General features: G+C 41.1%; 2 protein-coding genes across 2 annotated transcripts; one reads left to right on the top strand and one right to left on the bottom strand.

Moving 5' to 3' along the window:
* Positions 1 to 95: 95 nt before the first annotated feature.
* LOC145910274 (protein O-mannosyl-transferase TMTC2-like) lies at positions 96 to 27,543 on the bottom strand. The gene is made up of 15 exons (XM_082997340.1): positions 27,296 to 27,543; positions 20,852 to 20,989; positions 20,650 to 20,789; positions 20,479 to 20,571; positions 20,148 to 20,410; positions 19,472 to 19,867; positions 17,122 to 17,626; positions 16,794 to 17,004; positions 16,606 to 16,713; positions 15,702 to 15,845; positions 13,167 to 13,314; positions 1,063 to 1,264; positions 782 to 985; positions 537 to 715; positions 96 to 455 (listed from the first exon to the last, which is right to left on the bottom strand). Exons 1-15 carry the CDS (start codon positions 27,406 to 27,408, stop codon positions 282 to 284), a joined length of 3,018 nt encoding a protein of 1,005 aa, XP_082853466.1. The 5' UTR covers positions 27,409 to 27,543; the 3' UTR covers positions 96 to 281.
* Positions 5,295 to 12,819, top strand: LOC145910275 (uncharacterized). The gene is made up of 8 exons (XM_082997341.1): positions 5,295 to 5,958; positions 6,473 to 6,654; positions 6,746 to 6,909; positions 8,081 to 8,172; positions 9,704 to 9,848; positions 10,202 to 10,476; positions 10,609 to 10,731; positions 10,812 to 12,819. The coding sequence occupies exons 1-8, from the start codon at positions 5,886 to 5,888 to the stop codon at positions 12,593 to 12,595; spliced, it is 2,838 nt and encodes a 945-aa protein (XP_082853467.1). The 5' UTR covers positions 5,295 to 5,885; the 3' UTR covers positions 12,596 to 12,819.
* Positions 27,544 to 27,711: the final 168 nt, after the last annotated feature.

Genomic DNA, 27,711 nt, shown 5'->3' with positions numbered 1-27,711 from the left:
GAATTCTTTAAATCATGCTCTCTCATAGATCAAAGATAAAAATTAGGTGTTTTTGAACAACTTTTGTCACTCTAAACACACTTTTATTCAGTACGCACATGCTATTGCACAGTAATAAGGTTGTGCTGATATAACAAAAAGGCAAAATAATTAAAAAGAATAAAAATATCAGAACAGAAAACAAAAAAATAGTGAAGAAGTTGGTTTAAAAATTTAACAAATGTTTGAAGTAAGAAATGTTGTGGGGAGTCCTCGAACCATTCAACCATGAATTTTCCAGCTCATCGCGTTTTAGGCTCTACTTTCTTTGTTAATTTCTCCAGTTTGGACAAATTGTCCAAAATCATGACGTCATCGGGCTTGATTGACAGCGCTGTGACGTAACATGTTTTAGCTTCGTTGTATTTCCCTTGCAAGTGAAGGATAGCTCCCAGATTCATGTGAGCTGAAGCGAACTGTGAGAAAGCGTGAAAAAATATGTTTTCTGTTGTTTTTATTCAAACCCGAACGCAGCCAAGCGTGAATTAATGTTTCACCTCTGGTTCCAGTTGAGCGGCTTTCCTGTAGTAATCCTCAGCGCTCTTATAATTCTCAGCTTGTCTGTGAACATTCGCGGCGCCCAACACAATCTCGTAATCACGTGACCCATGTAGAGCTGCCTGCGTCATTAGTCGTGCCGCGTCCTCGTGGCGACCTCTAGCGGCAAGGAAGTTGCCTGAAGATAGTAATAAGGTTTCATGAAATGTACTTGGTTTGTCAAATAGTTGTCCTAAATACTTACTGTAATGTTGATACGTCGCCAAATACTTCACGTCCAACTCCAATGCCCTGAGGTAGAAGCGCTCTGATTGGTCAAAGCGACCCACGTGAGTCAGAAGTCTTGCATACGTCAGATGGGTTGGCACGTGATCATGTTTGGCGGCCAGTGATTGGTCGAAACTTGACTTTGCTTCGTCGTAACGTTCAAGGTGGAACAGGGATTGTCCTGATAAAACCGTTTCACAATTTTCATATTTATTAAACATAACAGATATGACAACCACAGAAGCGATTGAAACTCACCCAACATGTTATAAAGACTGTGAGTCTGGTAACCGGATGGTCGCATTTTTAGCGCGCGCTGATAGGCTGAGACAGCGTCCACGTGGCTTCCTTCATCAGCCAATAAACAGCCGAGGTTGTATAGAGCTGACGTTCTGCCACGAGAGTGCGCCCGAGGGTCACGCATTCCTTCATCGCTGATAATTGCAGCTTGTTCGTAGATCTTAAGTAACATTGGAATATTCACGAATTCGTTGTGGTTTCGGACAATGTCGTGACAACCATGCTTTCAATCTTTAAACTTATATTGAAACACTTACTAGTTTTATAATGTACTAATTATAGAAATAATTGCAGTAAATCAAACAAAACGGTTTCGGTTTTTGTCGCTAAACCTAAAAAACTTCAATAATGGAAATAATTAAGTGCAACAGAACATATTGCCTGCTAGAAAGTGTGGAAGATTGTTTGAAAGTTTAAAGTTTAGGAATCTTTCCTTTGATGGCAGGAAAGTGGAAAAAAAGGCGACGGCACGTCTGTGACATTTTCAATCCTCGCCGCCATTACCGGGAAACAATCGATTGGGACATAATGAAGATTTGTGACGTAATAAAAGTTAACCACAGAAGTAGAGTTCTGGCTTTGTCCTGGAAAGTCGTCTTTCCGAGGTCGGAATTGCGGTAAGGGAAAACATGAATGATTCATATGATGGCTTTGCAGCAAATGTGGGAGGGGGGGTTGATAGGAAACAGTTGCAACAAACTTGCATCGTCTCCACCCTAATATACCAACCCTTTGATGCTCTCGCTTCGGATGTTTGCCAGATTGAAAGTTCGAGTGCCGTATTAAAAGCTAAAAGGTCAAGGTCTTTTCTCTAATAATCTCAGTTCTGCATTCCTTTCAAGTCAAACTGTAACGAATTGTTCCAACACGATTTTTTTGCAACTTTTTTGTCTTTGGTTTATGTTGAAAATGCGGTTGTTAACATTAACATACTTATATCACCATTGCATGCTTGAACTGATTGGATTGATTCCATTGCAACCTTCCCTTTCTATTCAGTGCGATGAAATAAAGCAAAGGGAAACGGTTTAAAAAACAAACAGCATATATGTAGGTTTTCTGCTTTCAAAGCCGCTTTCAGGAAAACTAATTCGTTAAAAGGAAACATGTTTATGTGACAAACATTTGTTTGAACGATTGTTTGTGCAGGGAAATGCAGAATGTATTATTAATGTCACTATGTACTGCTTCCTCCCCTTTGGAATTTGCAACTTCCGCTATTTTTGGCTTTCCCATAATTCCACTGAGATGACGTCACTTGCCTGCTTTCGGTTCAAAGTCAATGTCATAAAGTGAACTCGCCTTAAAGTTAACTTGATCGCTTTTAATGATGTCTCAAATCATCCGTGGCCATAAACGACTCACATTGCATAAAGGGAGGGGGTGATTATGAGGTTGTAAGAATATCTAGGATCCCTGAATGTAATCACTTGGTGGCTGGGTGGAGAACTCCGATCAACACAAGCGCCGCCAATATAAATTATTAATTCCCTGTCAGATGAAAAAGGCGTTGAAGCAGGAATTGTTATTCGATCCAATGTAATGAACGCACAGAAAAAGCCACGTGCCTCGGCGTGACCTTGGTGCCTGGCAGAGGTCACATATCCCCTAAGCACGCCCTGACTGTCAAGACAGATTACTTAAGCTTTAGTACCCACAGGAAAAACGTTAATTATTGTTTATAAGCTTCTGCTTTCTGCCAATAATCGCGATAGAAGGGTTGTCGGCATCCATAAAGCCGAGGGAATGCAATCCTCAGGGGAATACCCTCATTTACCTTTGATGACGTAACAAACTTACCGAGTTTAATTTTGGCGCAAAAAGAAATGGATAAAATTGGTGATTGAGAGTTGAGAGGGTTTGCAGCCAGCTTACATCACAGGTTGCAATGTTGGAAACTCTACACCCATAATTGTCAAGGTTATTCCCCCAACAACAAAAATATAAAGAGAGAAAAATAAGGGAAGAAGTTTTGAGGTGATTTGTCACGCTTGACTTGTTTGTTCAGTGTGGGTTTCTCTTGTGTGATGAAACGCGATTTGATTTGCGGTGACACTGAGTAAAGATGACCACAGCACTTAAATACGTGCTTGGGATCGGATTCGTTCCAGTTTGAACGTTTGTATAGAAGTTGTCTAGGGCTGAGTTGGGACACGGTGAAGTGCTCCCGCATGCTTTGTAAAGTCGGCATTTATTTGGTGAACACTCAGTTTAAACGTTCTGCCAGTTAAAAGGTTGTCTCTGTCTCACAAGCAGATTATGGTTCCTGGTTTTAAAACTGATTCTTGTATTTCAGAAACAAATTCGAAAGATATCAGAAAGATTTTAAATTCTTTCGTTCAGGGAAGTTTTTTGTTTCTTTCGTAAGAATTAACGGAGTGAAGTAATGAGTGGACAGAAGCATGTCCTTGTTAATAAATAGGGCGTTGTACTAAGATTTAAAGCGAGGTTTGGAGGGAATAAGATGGCACCCAAAATTGTTGCGCAATGTTCATAGGAAAGTTGTGCGAGGAAAAATCGCTTCCGTGTTCTACAAAAAAACCTCCAACGAAACAGGGATGGAAACCAGTTAACAACGTTTCAACCTAACCCATGGATGTATTGTCTCTTCAAAAGTTTAAGGGGAAGTCTCAACGCTTGACTGCACGTGCATGTTCTGCTTATCCGCGTGCTCATCGGGTTCGTTTTACGGGGGGTGGGGTCATGTTACGGGCGTTAATTTAAGCATTTTCTTTAATGTTGCAGACTCGTTGAAAATTGTAGAGAAACGCCATGCTTGTGGTTTCGGCCTAATTTGGTCGTTTCTTTTGGAAGAAATACCTTGATTCAATTCCGTCTGGTAACACTTTCCGTATATTAGCGGGGATTCTGGGGTTTATCGAATTTAAAAAAAACTGCGGAACAATCAAGAAGAAAAATGACGTAATAATGGAGAGACGATTAGTATGTGTTAAATGCGGTTGGAGTCAGGGTTTGGTATTCCGAGCAAAGTATATTTATGAGTGAAACCGATAAGAATGTTTCACAATTATCTACGTTGGACAACATCAGGCGACCCCTGGAAGGCGGCAACATGGTGGGAAAAGCAACTACACTTGTGTACATTGTTATATTCACACACACCTGTGCACGCACAACCGTCTATCTGCCAACTTACTACATAGATTGGGGTGCGGTATCGTACGTCATACACGCAATTCTTAGCAAACAATGCTTCAATTACCACGTCATAGTGCGAATTTAGGAAGGGTTCATACGAGTTTATCAGTAACGCGGTTTAAGTTCTTGTGGTGGTTTTGCCTATACAAAGTGCGTTGTGACATAATAATGACCGCTACTCATGCGTCATAATTGCATTCTTATAGTAGGGAGTGAGTCACGTTAAAACGGCCGAGTCCTACTTGGTTGCATTTAGTCCTATGATAAACAGCAACACGGTAAACGTTAACAATGACAGAAAAAATCGATTTCAACGCAGAAATCAAGGTCCTGAGTGAAAACATCGGGCGCAGTTGAATCAATATTAAGTTCGCATTCGGAAATTAACTAAAAACAAATTTTACCGGTCATCCGATCAAACTTTCGCTATCATCTGGTAAACAACATTTGATTATGCCTGAAAGTTCACAAAAGCGACAACGGGCGATAAAACTTAAAAAATACTTGAAGTTCCAGAAACTTCCACACGTGTACGTGCGCAGCACACATAGAAATATTAAACAATATGTTAGGTTTCCGCTGGTCGAACTTTCCATGTCACATTTTGAAATCATCGTTTGTCCTTTTGTACGTAAAACCCATGCTGGAAGCTGTGCTTTGGTAGAAGTACAGGAACCAATTACGCGAATTTTTCTTTGATAGCAAACATGATGGGGTGGAGAGTGTAGAGAGAGTGCAAAGGTTTAGTGTGGCTCGGACCTAGCATTAGAAGGGAACTTCCCTCAATCAAGATTACGTTGATGTGAAAAAGGCGTAAAGTTGAATTGTTCAGGAGATTCTTACTCGCCCTCGCCGGGTTTCAGATGAGGTTTTGCCGCGAACAGACAGCACGTGTCGGTGTATGTTTGAAAAGTAAAGGATGTATTAGGAAAGCTGTGCAATACGTTTCCGAATCAATCAGCTTTATTATTGTTTGGGTCTTAGGTAGCGGAATTTAAAAATCAGAAACCAGTGCAACTGAACGTTGGTATTGTAACTCCAAGAGAGAGTGCAGAGACCTAAAAGATAAAGTGATGATTTGATGCGAATGATTTAATGAAGGCAATTTGCGCTGTTGTTTGGAAGTAAAGTAGAAATCTTCCGTTAAAACAATCAGCAGGTATTTGAACTTTGGCCTCGTTTTCAAAGTGGAAACGTTTTCGCCCAAAGATAGTTTGTTGTGATTGTTAGGGACGCACTATTGACGTCACCAAGCTTTATTGAAACTTCACACTTAACGGAAAAGAAAACAAACAGTTTCCACCCAAGTTTGCTTGGATCCGGAGAGATGAAATTATGTGCTTTTTACTGGCAATGTTGAAGCGCAGATCGCAATATCGGTTGTTATGAACCTCCTGTAATCCCTAGGTGCAAGAGGTTTAAAATAATCAATAAAACGATGAAGACAGTAGAAAATAATCTGCTTTACATCAGCTGTTGTCCGGTTCCATGTGCATTTTCATAAATCTATTTTCTACTGTAGACCAAATATTATATGAAAAGCAGCGGAATGTGCAAGTTTTCGTCGCAAATAGGAGGGCAGACGTGACTTAAAGTTCCTTCCTATGTAAAACTTACACGAGATGAACTCAAGTAACCCCAATATTTCAACCAATCCGACAACAGACAACAATGGAAGCAATCATTGGAACACAGGTGATAAGAATGCTTGGATTTAGTAAAGATTATGACGCAATAATCACATTCTACAATATATTTGTGAAAACCAAAGGATTGGGCGGTAATGTAGCGAAAAGAATTCTAGGAAAAAAACTATAGTGTTCTTGTGTTAATTTCGCACCATAGACATAGGGAAGCCAATGGAGTCTCATGTAATACGATTGAAACCTTTGATACCATTTCACTAATCACAAACACGTTCCACTCCACAATCAAACATTTTCATTGAGATCACTTACACAGATTTGTTTAAAACTTCAACGATTCTTGAACCGGCGGGAGTCGCGAAGTGACTTACTGTTACGTCATAATGGTCGCTTGGAGTGGTTTTCTTGCGTATTGGACACTCAAGATGGGATTAGGGACCTTTAACACTCGTTGTATTTGTTCTTGTGATACGAAAAACATCTTTTGCACAAAGTTGCATTTGCCTCAAGTATTCAACATTATATTTGCATGTAAGAATAAATTTTTATTTTCTGTGTGACAGACCAAGCGCCAGCTGATTGGATGGCGCTTATGGGCGTGGCTGTGGGTTGTGCCATAGCCGTGCTTGGTATCATGGGGAACAGCATAACCATCGAAGCGTATCGGCGCAACCGCAAACTTCAAACAACATTCAACCACCTCATCACAAACCTGTGCGCAGTCGACCTCGTATTCTCAGTGCTGGTGAGTTTTGTGGCGAAATTCTTTGCTTATCAACGTCGATACATTGAGATATGATTTTTACGTTTAATTATTTATTGTGAATGTTACACAGGTAATGCCCGCGATACTGCCTCTAGTGGTGATCGGTGAAGATTTCTATCCTCATGAACTTTGTACGGGGATTGGTTTCGTGTACTACTCCACTATGTCCTCATCTGTCGTCAACCTCGTGTTCATTGCATTCAACCGATATGTTGGGATTGTTCATTCCTCAAAGTAAGTTTGCACAGAAATCATGCGCACGGATTCCATCGCGGTATTTTACATAAGAAATATGCGATTTTTTGAAAAGGATTTTTTGAAGCAATTCGACCAGATTTCAAAATGCGAGGATATTGTTTTGTGCAGAAAGTTTTTTAAATGTTAACAAATGTAAAAAAAAACAACAGTAAGATTGAACCTCCATAAGGCGCTCATACATGGCCAGAAACATTTAGAAACGCACGAAATCGCGCCGAGTTGGAAAAACGAAAGTGACGAATTACTCCTTGTTGTGACTAATGCTGTCATGCGTTTGAACATTCAATAGATTTTTCGAAGTTGCTAACACTAAAGTTGGCCCCAACACACATACATGCCGGTAAAACATCCTTCACAAATGCCGAGTTGTGAATTCATGAATAATTAAAACTTCGCCTCTTCCACACATGTCTGCACGAACATTGGTCGACAAAAAACTTGTTGCAAATTATTACAAGCTTGGAACGTGGCTCGGTTAAAGCCGCAGGGTTAATTTTAGGGTCTGCCCTCCTTATGTTAAGCCGATTTTACGACACGCAGGACAAACTACTGCAGCTATATTCGTTGCATTATTGCCGAAAATGGAAATAAACATTCGTTTACAGTTGATCTATATTTGGGGCATGTTTGGCACTGAAAAACAGTATTGATTTTTTGCTCGCCCGCGGAGTAATATTTATTCTCGCGTATATTTTGACAAAGTGATAATGGATGTTTACCTTGAATCTGATTGGTTTGTTGTTTTGTACTGGGTTAATAATGTGATCCAAACAATTAAACCTTGTCTGTTTCAATGCTCTGTTGAATGTGATGCAATAATGACACATTGTTACACTAAATTATATATCGTGTATAATGAGTCTTGTTATAATGAAAATGACATTGCATTCGATCTGGGTTAGATTGCAATCTCGTGTGAGAGGGTTTTCATTATTCATAACTAAACAATAGACACTTCCCAAACATGCGTGACACGAATGGAGTCGTAATGCAATACCAGGTTTAATGAGGCCAACACCCAGCATGCACACTTGCTCCTCATGACTCACTTTTACAAGTTTACTTCTAACACCAATATTATGTGGAAACATTTGCTCGCTGTGGACATTTACTTGGTGTCGTCCTAAATTATTTGCGTGTTTTGCAGATATAGAAAGTTATTTTCCAAGGACTGCATTAAATGGTGGTTGATTGCAGCCTGGCTATCAGCACCCGTACTCTACACACCATTCATAATATGTAAGTATAGACCTTTGATTTAGTGGCGCTTTTTCCATTCCATTTTATGGCAATTATTTGAACCCTCCACTAAATGATCTGCTTCCTTCTCCAATGTGACAACGTTTCTAGCATCAACTTATTGGTTGGCAGTGAAAGCATTTGGAGGTTTCCCTTTTTGCAGATGGAAAAGGCCACCATGGCGCCAAACTAATTACTCCCAGATTATTTTTTTTTATATTAAATGCCCAGAACTTTCAAACGAAAAATAGGCAGCAGTTTATAAACTTACTGTGGAGTCGCGAAGTTTGTCATGGAAACTTACACAGCATCAATTATGAATGTCAGCAGAGATCTTACGACACGAGAAACACTTTCTACAGTGCGAAACAAGCAAATGGTCGCCCTGTATTCAGAAGTTGCCCTTTCAGAACCCCTAAAACACATATTTGCAGAAATAAAACAGGAAAGTTACAAATGTTGCAGGTTTTGTGACAAACACAAAAATGCCAATTAGGATTCAAAACATTACTGTTCGAACAAAATCAGACTGAAAAACAAATCATTTCCTGACAAGGAATTCGGAAACTCAACTTCCTTCGTTCCTCTGCTGTCAAAATCTGTCGACCCAATAGTGGTTGTGACGTCACTATGGCAGTTGCCTGCGTGTTCGTCGACATTTGTGAAACAGTGTCGAAAATAGTAGTGGAAGTTCTTTGCGGCCGACATATTCGTTTGTAGTTACAGCATTCCACTCACTTGGCCTCATACTGGTGAGTGAAGACCAGTTTGACGTTACAAACAACCAAAACAACGTCACAAATGCCCAAAACAATCGAATGAATTGGAAGGAGAACAGATTTTTGGTCTGGGACAGCGGATTTTTGCGGTCAGCTGTTCCCACGGTGTACCCGGAAGTAGGTGTCAGTCACTTTCAGGTCATGCTTCTTCCTTCGCACGAAACCACATCGAAACGCCTAACATTCCAACCAGATTCAAAGGACCTCTTTGACCCAGTGGCATTATGCAGAACTTAGGGTAGGTTTACACATCGTACCAACAAAGTTTGCACGTTTATTTGCATCGCTTGTACCAACCATGTGGAAACATGTCAACAACGTTAAACATTCCAAAGTAAATGCCACGAATTCGAGAACAGGATGAGGTTAACATCTCGCTTAAAGACTTCTGGAATCTCTACATCTAAACGTTAATAATATATTGTAAGATCGGAGGCGCTGCATGGGCTGTTGCCAGGTTTTAATCTCAATTAGTAAGAAACAACATTAAACAATTATTTTCATCACGACACGAATTTTAACCGTAGCAAAATTATTCACATCCATATATCAATAACATCAGCTTGACGAGGGAAACGCATTACACGGGACAACCAGACACCACAATCCGCTTAAGGTGGAATAGCATTCCGAGCCGTACATCACAGCTGACTACGTAATGAACAGTCCATGTTTTACTGACATTGTTGTGTAAGCATTCATCCCCCCCCCCCCATGTGTTTAAACAATTGCATGTTTTTTTATGTTTGCAGTTGACGCGTTTCTATGGCGACCATCAAGTTTACGCTGTGCTCTTTCCACAAGCAAGCTTGGATCGAGCCCCCTCAAATATTATCAGATAGCTGTTAACATCCTTCTACAGTTAGTTCCAGCTGTGACGCTGATCGTTCTATACCGGTAAGTCGATGCAATGAACAAGTGGCTTCAATCGGATTCCCAAACACAAGAGATTTATAATCCCCTGCCGTCCCGTGTATTGATCACGGCTTGATACGATCGTGCTCAGGGAAGAGAGTCCGGCCATTATCGACTTAAAACGTAAAGTAACGTCAATAACGAGATACGGATTCAATCTCGTGCAAACCGTGAAATGCTTGTGAAGTATAAAGCCTAGGTTGGTTAAGCCTGTGTTGGTTAAGCCTGGGTTAGTTAAGCCTAGGTTGGTTAAGACTGGGTTGGTTATAATTTAATTCAATCAAGCTTTCAAGCAACATCTCTTGTCACTTTTTCCACAGTTTGTTTATTTTCAGGGCAATTTTGCACAAAGTGAAACGGTGCCGGAAGTCGGTTGAACATTATCCGACTCCCTTCTCCGCATCGCCCACTGGCGGGGACATAAATGAATCACCTCGAGCCGCAACTGGACGTCAGCGAGCAGACAGCCGACCACAGTCTCCACAGAGGGGATGCACCGAGGCTGGAAGTGGACAAACGTCCAACAACACCGCTGAAGCAAAGTCAATGACGTATTTGCAAGTTCCAGCGGCAACTCCCACAAAAGTCGTCACAAAAGTTGAAGAAAGTTGTGAGTTTCCGAATAGAGGATTTTTTACTTTTCGTTTTAGTTGCAAAAGTGATTTCCGCACGAATGAATTTCCTGTGTAAATCCTCAATGGTTGTCATAGTTTTGATATTTTACATCACTCACGTTTCACAGTAACGGAATTCAAAAGACAAAGATCCGCGATGTCTTCCCCGGATATTTTCATCACTGGAGGCAGAAGAGATTCCTTCAAGATGAAAGCAAAAAAAGACATCAACCGTAGAAGGAGCTGGGGAGGTTTGTGTGTCCGATCCACATTTGATAAAGTTTCATTTCGGGGAAATAAAATCAATGATGACGAGGCACTTTTTCAACAGACAAAAGCGATTCGACCTCGATTAAAACAGGGATGTTTCGGATGCGTTCCGAACAGACAATCAACTCCTCAGGGAAACTGCAAGCGAACAACGCCCTCTCTACAATCCTCTCAACAATCGACTCGGAACCAACTTCCAAAACCATGTCCGTGGATCACAACGATTATGATTTCTCGACAACAGCGGAAAACAAGTCAGAGGAGACACCCAGAGATGGGGAGGAAGAGGCGGGCGTCCGCCAGGAGCAAAATCAACAAGTGATTTTGAAAGAAACCTCCATCAAGGAAAGGCCAAACCTTTTGATGACGCCCTCACATCAAATGAGAGAAGACCTCGGATCTTTGTTAAATCTTCCCTTGAATTTATCGATTAAAGAGAAAGAGACGCTGGAGACTCCGAGGAGGATTTTGAGACCTTTGAAGAGGATTCGGAGCATCGGAGGAGTCAGTGATGGGAAGTCGAACTCCCCGGCAAAAAGTCTTAACAATGACTCCAAGAGTTCTAAGGATTTCAAACAGCACTTCATGGATAAAAGAAGTTTTACGGTACCAATGCGGAGGACTTCTTCAACCACCGGAGGCAAGAAGAGGAAGGGATCAAGAAAAAGAGCAAGATCTGTGGGAATCAACCGGTTTTCAAGAAGAATGGGAAGCATGAAGAACTCAACCCCGAAGATTGTGATCGATCACGTAACTGATGAACACAGGAACAGTGGAGTTTGCAGCTCAGAGAAGGAAGCTCACTCGCATCAGCAGGAGGAGGAGAGTACGTCTTCCTTGGTGGCGGAGTTTGCGAGGAGAAGCGGGTTGAAGAAGGAGGACACAGATTCGCACGATGACTGCAGGTGGTGCCAGAATCTGGTAAGAAAGCTCCTGAAAACCTACAGGAGTAACTCGATACAACGGGATGACGCGGAAGATCAGCACCAGGTGGAGTACGAAGAGAGTGCGTTCAACGCACAGGAACTTACACGGGAAGAAGCGAAGGATGGGGACGGAGGACTTAGACAGTCGGCTATGGAAGCGGAGACTTCTTCACCCAGGAATCGAAACTTCTCGGTTTCATTTGACGCAGTTAATCCCTCCAACGATAATTTATCAGTTGAAGATCGTCGACTTTCGGTCGGTAGTCGCATGTATCGTTACTCCGTGGAAAATCTATCGAGACAGGACTCGATATCGTGTGCGGGATACGAATACACGACAACCCGGAACAACCAACGGAATCCTTCCAGGACAAATAAGGACTTGGGGATTGAAAGTAATTTGAGTAAAAAAGCAAGAAACGGGCGACGAAGATCCATGTACAGCACGTGGAGACGCAAATCATTTCTAAACTCTTCACTCCATAGCAACGCTTCATCAACGGAGAGCAGGAGAAGACAGAGGAGGAGGGAGGCAGAGAGACATCTGGCTTACAGCGGTCTCATCATCTGTGCAGCGTTTGCGATCTGTGTCCTCCCAACCTCCGTCATCAGCGTCTTGGAGGCGATTTTTAAATTCCGCATCACTGCGACGGTGAAGTTTGCTGCAGGGATGCTCTCTTGGTTCCACGCCGTTGTTAATCCAATCCTATATGGATTCCTCAACCCCAAATACAGACTGGAGTTCAGGCGGATGCTCCAAGACTTGAAATACTGCTGTATGCCGAGTTGCTGGAGGGCGGATCGTGATAAAGCAGGATCACTGATCAGCATCACAAGCGGAATCAGAAGCAGTCGATCATGGAATCCTTCTTCTTGGTGGGAGGGGAGAAGACCGAGCGCCATCGCTCAAAGACTTTAACATTTTTGTCGTTTATGGTGTTTTTTCACGTTGAGTTATTTTGGGAAGAAAAATATTTTGTGTCAAAAGGAAAAGGTGAAATTGTTTGTTTTAAGACATCTTGTACTTGAGTTTGTTAAAAAAAACGTTTCTGGGACAGCGTCAACCGACCGCCAGCCATTTACTTGCTTTTTTGTAAACTTTTTACCTTATTCACTCTGGCGTTTTTCACATTTTTTCTCAACGCGCGAAACTACATTTCTTCAATGTTTTTTATACAAAAGTAAAAAAGCAACAGAAGTTGTGTTTCCTGTGGAGATAAACTAACTTTATCACAGTCCACAATGATTCAGGCAGACTTACAGAATATTTCATCAAACTACTTTGTAGCAAAGCTGGTTGAGCATAAAAAGAAGCGAGTGTAAAAAATACTTTGTCATGTAAGACATGCAGAAACCACGTGTAGTCAACACTTATTGAATCTGATTCACTTGAAACTACGTGACTAAAAACAGCCTTAAAAATACAGCGACATGATACAGAATTTCTTCAGTTGTAAAAACCCTATACCTCATTAAATAACACAACTAACCTTCTTTGCTTCATGAGTTCGTCCTTGTTCACTCATAATCACCCCCAAGTTAAGATGAGCCAGCACGAGTTTGGGACGATACTTTATCGCTTCGATATATCGTTCTTCTGCTTCTCGATATCGTTTGCTTTCCTGGTAGAGAAGGCCTCTGCAAATAAATTTAATATGTTGGAATAATTTAATTTTAAAGTACTACGGAGACAATTGTTGGTTTGGTGATGTATGTATGGCAGTGGCAAAGACTACCAATTAGGTTTATAACACTTTGTACAAGCAATCCTACGTTGCACCAGCAATACTGTGCTTACATTTGCAGGTTCGTTGTAAATGATTTCAGGGTTTTACCACAAGAAACAATCACGAAAAATGTAGAAGGTAAAATGCTCAGCATCTATTGGTGGTAGAGAATAAACTATGCTCTATCTTGTATTGGGTAAGAAGGGTTAAACTGGTTTGAATTAACTACATTGTATTTCTGTTATTTTTTTTCAAGCAAAGCACGCGGGAAATACGACAGCAACCACAAACAAGGATTAGTTCCACCAATTAACGAACTCCTAATCCCTCTTGTTCAACCAATCAGTGACGAGGAATTCTCCTTGACAACCAATGAGAGCAAGAACGTTCGACAAAAACAACAACCTGAAGTTTACCAAACAACGACGCCACCGTGCGGACAACAGTAACTCGAGAAGGAATAGGTCAACCGGAAAGCAATTCTCCTTATTGTGACGTTTCAAAAAAGGACGCGAGCGCCCCGAAGCGTAAACAGTGAGAAAGAGAGACAAAAAGGCGGAAAAGCTCTTTAGTTGTTACTGTACATAGCAAATAGAATGCGGGTAATTGGGTTGAAAACAACAGCGGCTGAGGTTCCCACAAAAGTTCACAAGTTTTCGGGGTGAACCACTCGACCCCATTGTTGCGTCACAATCACAGCTAAATTGTGGTTGCATTTTTGGAACATCAAGTAGTTTCATTAAGTATTGAACAACCATCGTTTAGCGTGGTTGCAAAGCGAAACCTTATCGCGTTTTATAGTAATATCGAATCAGTTAATTGTAATCAGGCGACTGAAAAACACCCAGGAAAGGCGTACTTAACATTGCAAAGTGTCGTACTTTGTGTGGCATCGTTGTGGCAAAAAGTTGATGACTCGCTTCGTGTGTGGGAATTGTTAGATGGAAGGAAGAAATGCAAGAGTGGAAAATAATGTCTGAAACAAAATGGCCGCCAGATGTCAGACCAGCTTTTATTCGTAAGCTTTTCCACAACGGCAAGTGAGAGTAGAAATATGGATCGGGATTCTTGCTGAGAAAAAACTGGGTTCGAATCTCGGTGTGATAAAAAACATTATTTTTATTCTGCAAACCTGCTGAGTTTGACTTTCCCGCTTCATTAAATCCAAAATTGTTCGTGTAAAAAACTATGAAAATACAACAGAACCATTTAAGCAACTACACAGTTTCCAAACATTCCCCAGTGATTCGGAAGTAGGCTCACAACTTAGAAATCACCCATTAAGTTTAGGAAACCTCCAGGCGCCACAGAAAGTGTCCCAACCTCACGCATATACAGTCATACGTGAATAGGGGAAGGTAATTAGGGTTGGTGACCCCATGCAAGATGACATACACCCCATGCCCCATTAACATCACCCTTATGGGACGAGTTTGATGGATGGGGTAGCGAGGGACAACCCCTTTGATTCTTGACGTAAAAGGAATCCAGGCACGGTTCCCCCCCCACCATCACAACGTTGTTTGGTTTTGGCAAAGTTACCTTTCGGTTCGTTTGCTCACACCTGGGTGCGGCTTCTTCGACGAAACCATTGTTATTGATATTGTTAGTTAAAACGAACCGATATCGCCCTACTTTTTGACCAGTTTTGTTTTCTTTACATTATTTCACATTTTCTTTCTGTGACTTTTTTACTTCAGTGCAATAACACACACAGAACTAAGTAAACTTTTTATATCTTTTTAACTATTTACGTTGGTTTTGATGCAAAACATACAACTGTGCAAATATTTCGATTGCAGAAAATCGTGTTTATTTAACACAATTTTATCACAAATAATCTGCCATCAGCAATGACCAACATCAAACAACCCCAGTCAGTTTTACTAACCAGCATCCGTATAAGATGTGGTTGCCAGATTTCAACGAGTGAGACTTGTTGAGGTTCGGGTTACCCCGGGTCAAAGTCAGGTGTTGAAAATATGATGTGGTTCAGTTAGGGGTGATGTTTGGGGAGGGATTACAAGTTGGTTCGATATTTGGTTGCGAATTAACTCGGGCCTTTTGTACTCAACAAATCGACCGACGTGTGTCGAAAAATTTAACCCAATTCGTTGACACTTTGCGTTTAATTATTTTTAAACAGGAAAAGTACTTTTTGAGCGCACAAGTTACCCCCAAACTTGTGCGACAGATGACCGATTATTAGAACAACAACCAAGTGTAAAGAATTAGTGAAGAACTTCTGGAACCAATTGTTGCCACAAGAATATATAATTTTAACTGCTATGTACTTACAGATTGTAGTGTACGTCCGCCATATTGGTTCGATGACGTAACGCGTTGACGTAACTCTCTTCAGCATTATGACGTAATCCCTGTGTACGATATACATTCCCGAGATTCGCCCAAGCCTTGGCTGGATTTACTTCAACACCGGATCTGTAAATTGTGGAACTTGTAAAATTAGGGACAACTTGTCACCAGGAGTGTTTGAAAGCACAAACTTTCTTCGTGAAAACGACAAAAAAATAACTGACGTAAATAATTATTTCACACATATGTGAAGTACAAGCTTTACGAACATTCTGTTCATTTTATTCACGGAAAAATTAAAGATAAAGAAAACATTTTGTAATGCTCTGTTTGGCTTAAAACCAAGAACAAATTTCTGGCACGCTTAGTTTGTTGTGCGTCAATAACTCCCCAACCCCCTGGTAAACCGACAGCTCATCAACACAACAACCTTATACCACCAGTATGGGTGGGCAAAGATATGGAGGTGATTAGGTATTTAAGCCAGGTGGAAGGTTTGAGCTCACGACTGACGTGGGATTATCTACGCATAGTTTTCTCTGTGGTGAGAGTTGAAACAGATAAGCTTCAATCATCAAACTCTCACTTATTTTCATCCTTGGAATTTTAACAACTTTCTTGGTTAAATAAGTTTCAACACAACATTTTTACACCAATGTCAGAATCGTGTTTTTGGCAAAGAACTATCCACATACAAAGTGAAACTTCTGACATTGTGTGAACCGATTGGGATGAACAACTTTATTACAGAATATACAACTGCTAACGATGAAACGGGTTCTGCATTTTTATGATGAAATCACAACAACCACTGATTTTTAGATTTTGACAACTTATGATTAGATTTTGCAAGTTCTCTGTTTAAACAGAATAAACAATAATTTACTTGTAGAGGCTGAGTTCGTCTTTCCAGTCGTAATTTCTCGACCAAGTTTTCGAAGCAAGACAACAAAGTAACAATAAAATGGCGCCTTTGCACGCGATGACCATTGACCTTGGGATGTAAAAAAAAGGAAGTTCAAAATGAGCTTCAAGTTTGGTTGGTTTTAGTAACTTAAGTGAAAGAAAAAACACCTGCGAGTAATTTGTGCGAACATCTTGAACTCCACGAGATAATCCCACAGATGAAAGAGGATCTCAGTGATGAAGATCGTGCTCCCAATACTGGGGAGGTAGAGGATTCGCTCGGCGAGGACGAAACCAACGTAGAAGAAGAGGTTTGATGCTGGGAGGAGTGACAGGATGAGGATGGAGGTGGAGAAAAGGAGAATTTCACAACTCGTTCCTTGAAAGGTAAATATTGTTTCAAGATAGTTATAAAATTCTGTCAGCTGCTTTTTCTGGTTTACCGACAAAAATAATTAGCGAGATCTGTGAAGTCATTGAATGAATAAAAACAAACCTGGTTCTTTTTTTCTTTCACAGTTTAAGTCAACAACTGGAGGTGAAGATTTAAGAATTCTTCCAAATGAAGTTTCCCCATCTGAGCTGCTGCTGCTGCTGCATCTTCTTTTTCTGGCCCCTCCATTCATAGAAATTTCTCCGTTTTGCTTCAGGAACTTCCACGACTTCCACACAAGCCAACCGAAAACAAAGTAAAAACTGAAAGTTTCGATGTTTCTGGGGTCTGTGAAACGTTCCACAACAGGGACAGCCCCCATACTCCAGTCGAAGCTAAGTTGGTTCGGGAAGATTAACATTTTCATGTTCGATGCCAGCAGATAGTTGAAGGTCAAAACTCGACCTTGGAAGTCTTTGAGCGATGATGCGGGGTTGTCGGATGCAGAGAAACCCGGAAGTACATTTGCTCCTTCTGAGAGATGAAAGGGAAGTAAGAGTCTAGTTGTGATGAGGATTGTTGTGAAGATCAGGTTGAGTTTGATCCGTGTGATCTTCCACGTTCGTTTCTGTGTAAGAAGAATTCTAGTTTTAACAATCATGGTTTTGATTTAAAATATTTGTCAATCTTTACTTTCAAAGCAACACGAAAATAGTAACACAACATACGAGGTTCAAGTAAATTTGCTTTTAATGTATTGTATTCGTAATGTATTTGAGAGCTGGTTATAATTCTTGCACGAGCTTGAACAGAAACGATGAGTTCGCTTTTGCACAAAAATGCACCCGGGAAATTATGTCTGCATTAAAGACATGTTACATTGCCGCAACACGCAAAAACAGCTTTTAAGTGTGACCAGTAACGTCCAGCCAAGCCCTCGGGTGTTTACGATTTAAGACAACAGGTCACAAAGATAAGCAGGTGTTCGTCGTTCGCAAATTGATTCAATTCGCGAGAAAAATCGCAATTTTGGTGACTTGTGATGCGTAGAATGACACCTAGGTAACTGGAGGCGGCAGAACAACAGTCATCAGACAACTCTCATCAATCACCCTTGAGGGACGGAGTTATATCTGGACAGGCGCGAAGTCCTGGACGGACGTGGGTTGTGACTCATGTGGGTTTATCCGTAGTTATATGGGGTTGGCTGGTTTGTGCCTTTTATGAGTAAGATAGTTTCGTATGTTTGGCGATTGTACTGCTATAGAGACGCAACTGTCTCGTTTTTAAATAATAACGCGTTTAATAACATCCTGAAATGCCCTCCCCGTTAAAATAGGCGGGCGCGCATTTAAATTTGAAGGTTTTTAACTGTAACTTTATACCATAGAAATCATAAACCGGAACAATTGTGTTTGCCTGGAGCTCTTTACTCAATGTTGTTTCAGCTTAAACGACCATCAACTGACAGCCGAAAGTTTAAAATACAAACAATCCAAGCCCCCAAGGTCAGTGCACGTGCCTTAAGGTCATAGGTAGGCGGCAATCGAGGGTCAAGCGTAAAAACGACATAGTTCGTTCTGCTTATGCTTGGAAAATTCACGAAAACACTTTTTAAGGAAAAATTGCGTCAGTTCATATCAAACACTTTGTGCAACCCACAGATAATATTGTACGACTTTGAGCCAAAATGGACGAACATTTTACATTTAATTTGAAAGCAGTGAGACACCAAAAGCGCTAACTGCACGGTTAACAATTGTTTACATGATTGTTGGTGATAAGATTTGTTCGGGATGCAACAATTACCGGGAGAGTTTCACAACAGTAAAAGCGTGAAACCAATTTGGATACAGGGTTAATATTATCACACCTGTCAGGTGGGCAGGATATTTTCTACTCCGTATTGCTGTATCCTTTAAAGAGGTTTTACCTCAGCAAAGAAATAAGAAACATTAAGTTGATTTATATGATAATTTTTAAAATATTGTTAAACTAATGAGATAGTTGCGCATAACATACAATCCAACGCAGAGGGAAGTATTTAGGTTTATTACGTAGTCAACCATAAAAGAACGAGTATGTTGTCGCATTGCGTGGTCCAACGTAGAGGAGTCACGGGCAATCCAACAATTTACCACCAACAGCGCAAATATATGAAGCGGCCTCGTATTCTAGCGGGAGGCGTCTGTGACTGTTCGTCCCAACAATATCCAATTACCACGGATCGTTAAGCGGAACACAGTGTAACGGATGGTGGAAGGTCGTGGGCGGAGGAACTGGTTAAATCTCAACCCAACTGGGTCTTCCCAATCACATTCACTAATTCAATCAATGTACTCGAATTTACATTGACAAAAAAAACAGTATGCAAATATCGTACAACGTTACCTCGTTTGTTGTGAGGTTCCCATTGTTTAGGATGCACTGCTACTTGAACTTATGTGTTTTAAATATGCAACAATTAACTCACCTTGCTGAAGATGGCCTTCACAGTGGCGGGGATGTCCAGTTTCTGTCTCATCCACACATCGTATACAAAGCACAACGGCAAGGCGCAATAACCTTGTTCCTTTGATAGTAAAGCAGCAATCGCCGTCAGGAACGAAAGTGACAAATACAAGTAACTTTCACCACAAGGTTCATCGGAATAACCTGGGTGGGTTTTGTTCAAATAATCTGCTCTTGAGGATATGTTATTGTTGGCGTTGTCCAATAAGTGGCGACGTTTAAGTTCGGAGGACTTGATCTCGGTGAACATGGAGTTAGATACGTTTGCATCATCACCGGTGATGCTCGAGGATGAGCTAATACTGTCGTAAGTGTCGGCTGTAGTGTTGGAATCGTCTGATTCAACTCCTCTTTCCACCTACAAGCGGTTTTACGGAACTTAACGTGAACACAAACTTATGCGGGAACTTTTCCAATACTGTGTTATTATTGCTGGCAGGCATATTGCAATGTCAAATGTATGTCTTTGCACAAAGGAAGGGCAGATTCTTTGAAATTACTTCTTCTGTACAATGTACATATACATACCATGTTTACCGTTCGCACTTAACACATTAAAAAAAATTATTTGTGGATATTTGTTTAAACAGTACAACGGCCTCCAATGCTTCTACTTATTAAACATTATAAAGTCCTACCTTAAATTGGTCCAACTCCTCTTTCAAATAAGCGAGCTGTAATCCACTAGGTGCCACTGTTTCTTCTGTTTTCCCTGGTGGAACTTGTCCCAAAACTTGTTTGCAATTCTTCTTGTTCTTACGTTTCCGTTTAGATCTTGTTATTCTGTTTCTGTGCGTCAATGTCTGCACACTTGATGTCGCCACAGGTGGGAGTGTATCGGAGTCGGGTATTTCCCGTTTTTCCTCCCCAGTCTCACATGCTCGGTGGTGTAAAAGCAGCGCTGTTGGAAAATAAAGAGTGAATGACGGTCACTTGTTTTGGTTAAATACACAAATACGACCAACTTACTTGCAAGTGTGAATATTGTGGTCATGACGTCAGCCCTTCCAACAACACCGGCCACAGCCTCAGTGTGAATCGGGTGGAGGGCGAAAATTAAACCTGGAAACATTGAAGGTTTGGTTGCAACAGGGGTTAACAGATATATCACATTACACATGTATTCAAGTAATTATTCACCTGCCACTAGATTCTTTCCTGGAGAGAAGCTCATCAGTTTGTTCATCACGTGACAAAACAGGAAAGTCGCCAAAGCGTGAAGAAACACATTGGTCACGTGATACACGTACGACTGGAGGCCGAACAGGGAGTGAGTTAACCTGTGTTGTAAAAAAAATCGCGTAATTATTCCAAACTTCAACGTAACACCGAGTTGACGAACCTGAATGTTAACACAGTGAGAGGTCGGTAAGAATGATGACTACCACTATGACTTAAGGGGGTTCCCCAGAAATCGTCATAAAGAAGTTGCGAGATCGGAGAAGTTTGGAGAACATCCGGGTTATTAACAATCGCGCGACTGTAAAGCAAAAAATCAGTGATTATTTGGTTCGAAAGGAAGGAACGATTTGTGGCGCAATTTCCTACTTTACAACAATGTGAAAACGAACTTTCCAAATTGACCTATTGTGGCGCAATTTCCTACTTTACAACAATGTGAAAACGAACTTTCCAAATTGAATTTATGGTAATTTATGTGGAGAAAAACATTTGTAATTATTTTGTCACCAGCCATGAGCAACCTGGCACACAAATGGCCTAATAAGTTGAGTTTGATCAAGATTCGGTTCAATCACAACCCCAGACACATTACCATTTGTGTATTTGTTTGTTTAACCAGTGTCAACCCTTTCCGCACACAATAATGTTACAGGGAGGGGGGCATCAAAGCCATCGCTTAACAAAATAAACTCTGCGCAACTGTAACAAACTATAGCAGGAGAAAACGTCAGTGTGACTCGGGAAGTCTTTTAACCTCCATCAGTTATGTACATAGTTGCCATAACCTCGGGAGCCGCGACGCCAGCCGAGATTTTCGGCGCGACTTCTTACAACAACAAACACGTGACCAATTTCACCGCATGTGACGTCATAATGACCGGCGAGTTAAGTTGAAAACTGGAAGGTCTGGATTTGCGTTGAAACATTAAAAAAACATTTGTTAAGCGAATGCGAAGCTAAGGAACTATATATATGCGTAGATGTTATCACAAAAACGTGTTTCGTGAGTCCAATATTCAGTAAAACACCAAAGAAGAAATAGTTTGCAAAATATTTTCTGAACACTTCCCTTTAAAATCAATCTATTGCCGCCACTCGAGTTAGGAGCAATGCCGTCCATTTGAGCAAGGAATAAGTAAACACAACGACTGGCAGCTAACAAATGTTTTAAGCTTTTAAAAGCCGGTATGAAATGGTGGCAAGCACGTAGTGGAAAATGGTAGGGCGGTTGAGTGTAGCGCGGTCGTGCTTATCTTGCAACAATCCCTTGTATAAACATATCAACGAAATCTTATCGCACTTCTAACTGAAGGAAACTACGACTTGAGCCTGTTTCGGGGATAGTTTGTGTTGCAAGGTAATTTCCAATAGCTGGGATTTCCGCTTCGGCGTATTAAATGTCGTTGGGTGTCAAGTTTGACGCATATTTATCATTTCCTGAACTATGTATGCCATAAGAATACATTTTAAATAGGATGCAAACTTCTGGCGTACAGCAGCATCCTTTTTGAAAAAACTTGGACAGTTATTTAGTAACGATTGCACTGGGAGATGAAAGAGTTTGTAAGCATTTAAGTTCACTGGCATCGCAGCCAAACTGGGTTAACCATTTTGTAAACAATAAATTTTCGCTTTAGTTTCAATACCCGTGCAGATTGACTGGTATAAACCCCTCTTATGCCACAAGAATGGTGCGATTGCTTCCCCGTAAATACCAGTGGACAAACACAAGCCATCCATCTTCAGTCCATTAACGTTCCACCAGACTCTGATATAAACGCATGATTTGAATATGGGTCGCACATCAACTACCATCATCAACTCCATACAACTGGTGGCGTCTTGTTGATTTAATCAACCCAGAAGACGAGCGAACGACCGGGGCCTGGAATAACACTCAACATTTCGGCGTTATAATATGTGAGAGATGAGTGGTGGGCGATGATGGCCCTCGAGTCGCGATAGAGAGGTGCTTGTTCAGGGATGGATGGACACATGGCGCTAAATTGGGGAGGTGGTGGTTTGAAGAGGAACTGCTTTGGGGCTTGAGGGGTTTAATTACTTCTTGAAGATGCAACGCAGTTTGTCGACTAGTATGACCCATCATGGTCATGCATATTACATATTACCCACCATAACAACGCTGTACACAACAAACCTAAACTGGGGCATTTTGTGACCTGTGGTGAGTTTGTAAGCCAACCAAACCGTGCGTTGTTGCAGGTTGCATTAATGCGACCAAAAATTTCGACACAAAGTACGCTGTCTGCATTTTAATAACCATGAAAATATCTTCTGGTTTATTTTTCTTAGAGTGAGGTGTTGGGAAAAGCGTCCTCCCACCCACGTTATTAAGGTTTGACGACTTCCACCTCTCTCGACACACGAGAAATTGAACAAGGTTGATTGAGCGACAGAAAGTGTCGTCAATTATCGGCAGTCTTGCTCAAAACTGACGGAATCGGTCGGCGAATGATGGTCACGCATGGTTGCACCTTCTCTACAACCTTTCCAGTTCGACAAAAGAGGGGGGGGTGTGACAAAACAAACAACCCCAACTTCAATCAGACCCCAGGGCGCTTTAGGGGTAAATGGCTAACGGGGGCTTTTTTAGTGGAATGTTAGGTGATTTATGGCGGTCGTTATCGATTCGAAACAGCTGTAGAAGCGTGCGAGGGCGGTTTTACCATTTTGGAAGGATTTGGGGGGTTAGACGAAGCGAGTTAGCAAAGCAAACTATAGTGTAGCTGGTCGGTTTTAATAGTTTTTTCACTTAACGAGAGTTTGTCGAAACACAGTCCATCAATCACGTTGTACGAAAAATCGACAAAAATGCGACTTACAAAATGTTGCAATATTTTTTACAGAGCTCAGTTGGTTAAAGTCTACAACAATTTGGATTCCCTGTATTCACTTATTTTACACCTTGTTTAAAGGCGTCAAGCATTTTCCCAACAAAATTATTCAGGAAGTTAATAACCTCGCGACACAAAGCGTCCGTCAACAACACTGCACAGAGTATACAGAGGCCATCTGTTAAGTGGGAAGTAGAACAAAATGGCCAACAACAGAAATTCACTGTCAAAGTTTCACAGAAAGGACGTCAATGTGTTCCCTTGCCAAAATCCTTCCACACTTTTTACAGAATATGAAACCCTTGAAAATACGACGATGATGTAAATTTAACAACAGGAATTGCAAAGTTGTGAAACAATGCAATCGCCTTCACCAAATAAAGTCGGGTAGTTTGAGTACTTGGTGAAATAACCAGAATTGTTTCTGTGTTTTATCAACCATACATTCTTGGGTGAATTTTGAATGGAAAAGCAGATCACCGAAACACATTTTAACACCTTGACTCGTTCGTGTTGAACCGACTCGACAAACCAACTTAAAATCACTTTCCACTTAAACCCTTTCATCAAAACCAACCCACACTAAAGTGCAGGTGACGTACATTTAACACGACTCAAGTTGTCCGGCAAGATCAGACGAGTGCGACGAAGCATAAAACAACATGTTCCGACCACTTCATTGTCGCCACACGAGAGGAACAAGTTCAACACGATGTTTGTATTCCAAACCACAACCACGGGTGAAGGAAGTTCCAACATTGAGAGGAATCACTACTGAGTTTGTGTGTTGGATACATGTACGTGGGTTACGGGGTCTTGATAGGGGTGACAATAACAAGACAACCAATTGAAAGAACAGAATGGCGACATTTACACGAGATCCCTACGTGATTTGCAAATACGCCAAACGTCTGAGAGCGGGAAATTCCTTTTACCTATAATACAAGTGAAAAGTAACAGCCAAGGTAAAATTGTCAAGAATGCGACTGCTTAAATTTGAGACCGCTTTAAAAGACAAGAAAGCTGGCATAGAAAATTACCCCCCCATGAAACACACGGGGCGGCTTTTCCAATCCAATTTATTCGGGTAAGGGCATTGAATTGAGCAAAACTGTGAGTGGGAACGATGGATAGATAGATTCCCTGCCCTTTCACGTAACAAGGCCGTTTCCGCCATTGTTACGCCTTGATGCGCTACAATGACATGATTGTGGCGTCACAATGCCTGTATGATGGGTAATTGGGGGCAATTGAATTTGGACCCCAAGATGCTGGGGTTGCCGCACCCATGGGGTGTCTTTTATTCATATGTATATGTATGTAAATATATCCCCTATTTAGCGGAAAACCTTCACACCTTATACTGTCTGCTTTGAAACATTCACCAACATTTATAGATCAAGTTATTTGTTGCATTTCGTTCATATGTGTACCGTAACTACGGTAATGCCAGGAGAAAACGGGTTGGTTTAGGGGCAGACAGACTGGAAACCTACGGCATTATGGACGATATTAAAAGAAAGCAACAAATTCGACAACTTGGGCTTCATCCACCACAGGTATAGTCTTGCACTCCCAACAAACGCCATAAACAAAATGTTCAACCTCCACGTGTAAGGTTTTAGTGTTTATCCAAACCAGTCAACTCCTGTGGGTGTAAAAATACGGGAAACGTCATCAAAATATCCAGCATAGCTTGTTTGCTGTGGCATCACCGCCCGTGTAATATGTAGACGCCTTCCAAGCAATTTGACAATCAATATTCAGTGCATTTCAATTAGGTTAAGATCGAACCCCTTAAGTTGACTTCTCATGAATATTTAATGGACGCCCGGCATTCCGACCAACATCAAATTACCCCCCAGCCCCCTTTCCTAAATCAAGTGCAGTCGTAATTACCAACGAGGTTTAAACAAAACAGTAAATACACATAAATAAAGAAAACGTGATGAAGGATGTGACGATTTATTACCACCATTAGAGCAAGCGAATATAATCTACTGCACGTGTATGTTGTGTGTTATGCGAAGATAATCTTGGAATGATCCCGGCCCGGCCAGCTTAAAATGTCTATTTTAATTTTCCACATCTGTTTCATCAAACGTTGTAATAACTTGGGTTGTGATTTTTTCTTTAACTTTTAGCTCGACTGACTGCACTTTACTGCATTAATAGCAAGGACATGATTAAATGTGACCAAAAATCACAGTAATGGTTAAATTATCCCGAGAATTTTATCAGTCGCAAAAAAGTATTGTAAATAAAGTTTACGCAAGCAAAATGGCAGCAACCCGGACTCATGGCCATGAAACGATATGTAACTACGACAGGAGACCTTCCAATGCCACCAGAATTCCCATGAGAAACTGACGTATATTGCATCGTATGTCGGTGCTGAGGGTCAATTAGAAGACAACAACGACATGGAATCACGGGCTTTTCTCCAAGGGATTTATGTAATATTGTATATTGAGCCCTCGGGACAATTTTGAGGTTCGGCTTTGGAATATTACCAAGGAAATATTAAAGCTACACATCCTGAAACAGCTTTTGGCAAAAAAGGAAAAATCTCAATTTATCCAGCTGTAAAATATTTCGCTTTCGGGCAGTTGCCACCAATCCCTTAGAAAGTCAACGCAGTCTGGATTTCGTCAAAACAATTCCATTATACTGAGGACAGTACAGTAGGAAATCAGCAAAAAGTCGGCCTGAAAAGCTCATATCCAAGCGACCTTCGCTTTCGGGCGAGATACACAAAACCACTTCGCGGGCGTCTGGAAGGTGTCACGTGGCTTGGGCGGTGGCTTGTCAAGTTCAATAATGGGCCACATGGGCCACAGTGTAATTGCACGTGTTGTGTGTCGCGGTTTTCGAAACAAACATTCATTAGTGGAGAAACTCCCTTGGTTTGTGTTGAATTTTTCATTCGGACAAAAGTAAGTCACTCCCATATCTGACCAACACGAATACATGGCACCACGATGTCCATTTTCGACAATATTTTTGGATTATTGTTTTTCTGTTATCGAGACAAAATACTATTAATCACATCAATTCAATTACTTGGTAATGACCTCAGTATCACAATAAGTAGGAAGGTTATCACACACCACAAAGCTTCTGCGTTAAAAAGTGCCAGCTTGGATAAAAGCGCAGCAACTGACTGAAACGAGACACCGGCGGGCAATCAGAGCAACACGAGCGTGCAGACTGTACAATCACTTCTATACAAGACTGGCAACATTATCCTGTGAAATTCGATACCTGTGTTCCGATGTGAACGTACGCACGATGAAAGTGCTTTGCGCATTGTGGTTAGAAACGAAAACTTTCGCTTAATCATTAAAATACTTTTATTCGTTCTGGTTAACTAATAATGTATTCGTCCTGGATAACCAGTAATGTATTCGTTCTGGATAACTAATAAAGCGAATTTATTTTTTTCACGATCAGAGTCATCACATAAACCTACATGTTTTTATATAACTGTTTTTCCAAAACTGTAATTTGTTCAACACTATGTATGAATCCACATATAAACAAATTAATATCAACGACAGCAGGGGATTGGGACCCCAGACATTCGTGATTGAAAACCAAAATCGCGCAATACAAAAAATCCGAATTCAAGCCGATGTAATCCCTGCTGGTAAGTAGCCATTAACCGAAATTCCAACACATCTGCCATCTGCCGTCACACCTATAAATTATTACATCATAAACAACTGAAGACAATGTTGAACACTTACTTATCGTCATAAACGAAGTCAGCGTTGAAGGTGTTGGAATACACGAGACTTGCCACCAATGCGCACAAACCGCCAACCGTCCATGAACTTCTTGTCATTCTCTCCACAGACATAAGGAATATGACGTCACTGCATTACCGTCCGTCTTTCACAGCTTTCAAGAGGTTTCAAGGAGCTTCAGTGGAACCGACTTGAAGGCGATACACAGGTTTAATTCACCTTTTATACTTTAAGGATTACATCGACTAAATCCTGTAATTACACGTTACAAAATATGTGAAGTTATTGAGACAAAGCGTTTTCGCCGTTTTTCAGGTTCACAAGATCCTGGTTGCATAATGATGTGTTACAATCTACAACACTGGTACGGCAAAAACTTTTCATGGGTTTCAAATAAATTCCAGCAGATTTGCTGT

This window comes from Ascidia mentula, chromosome 8, assembly GCF_947561715.1.
Source record: "Ascidia mentula chromosome 8, kaAscMent1.1, whole genome shotgun sequence".
NCBI classification, from domain to species: Eukaryota; Metazoa; Chordata; class Ascidiacea; order Phlebobranchia; family Ascidiidae; genus Ascidia; species Ascidia mentula.
Note: the sequence above shows the minus strand (reverse complement) of the source record. Positions and strands in the feature narration are given on the sequence as shown.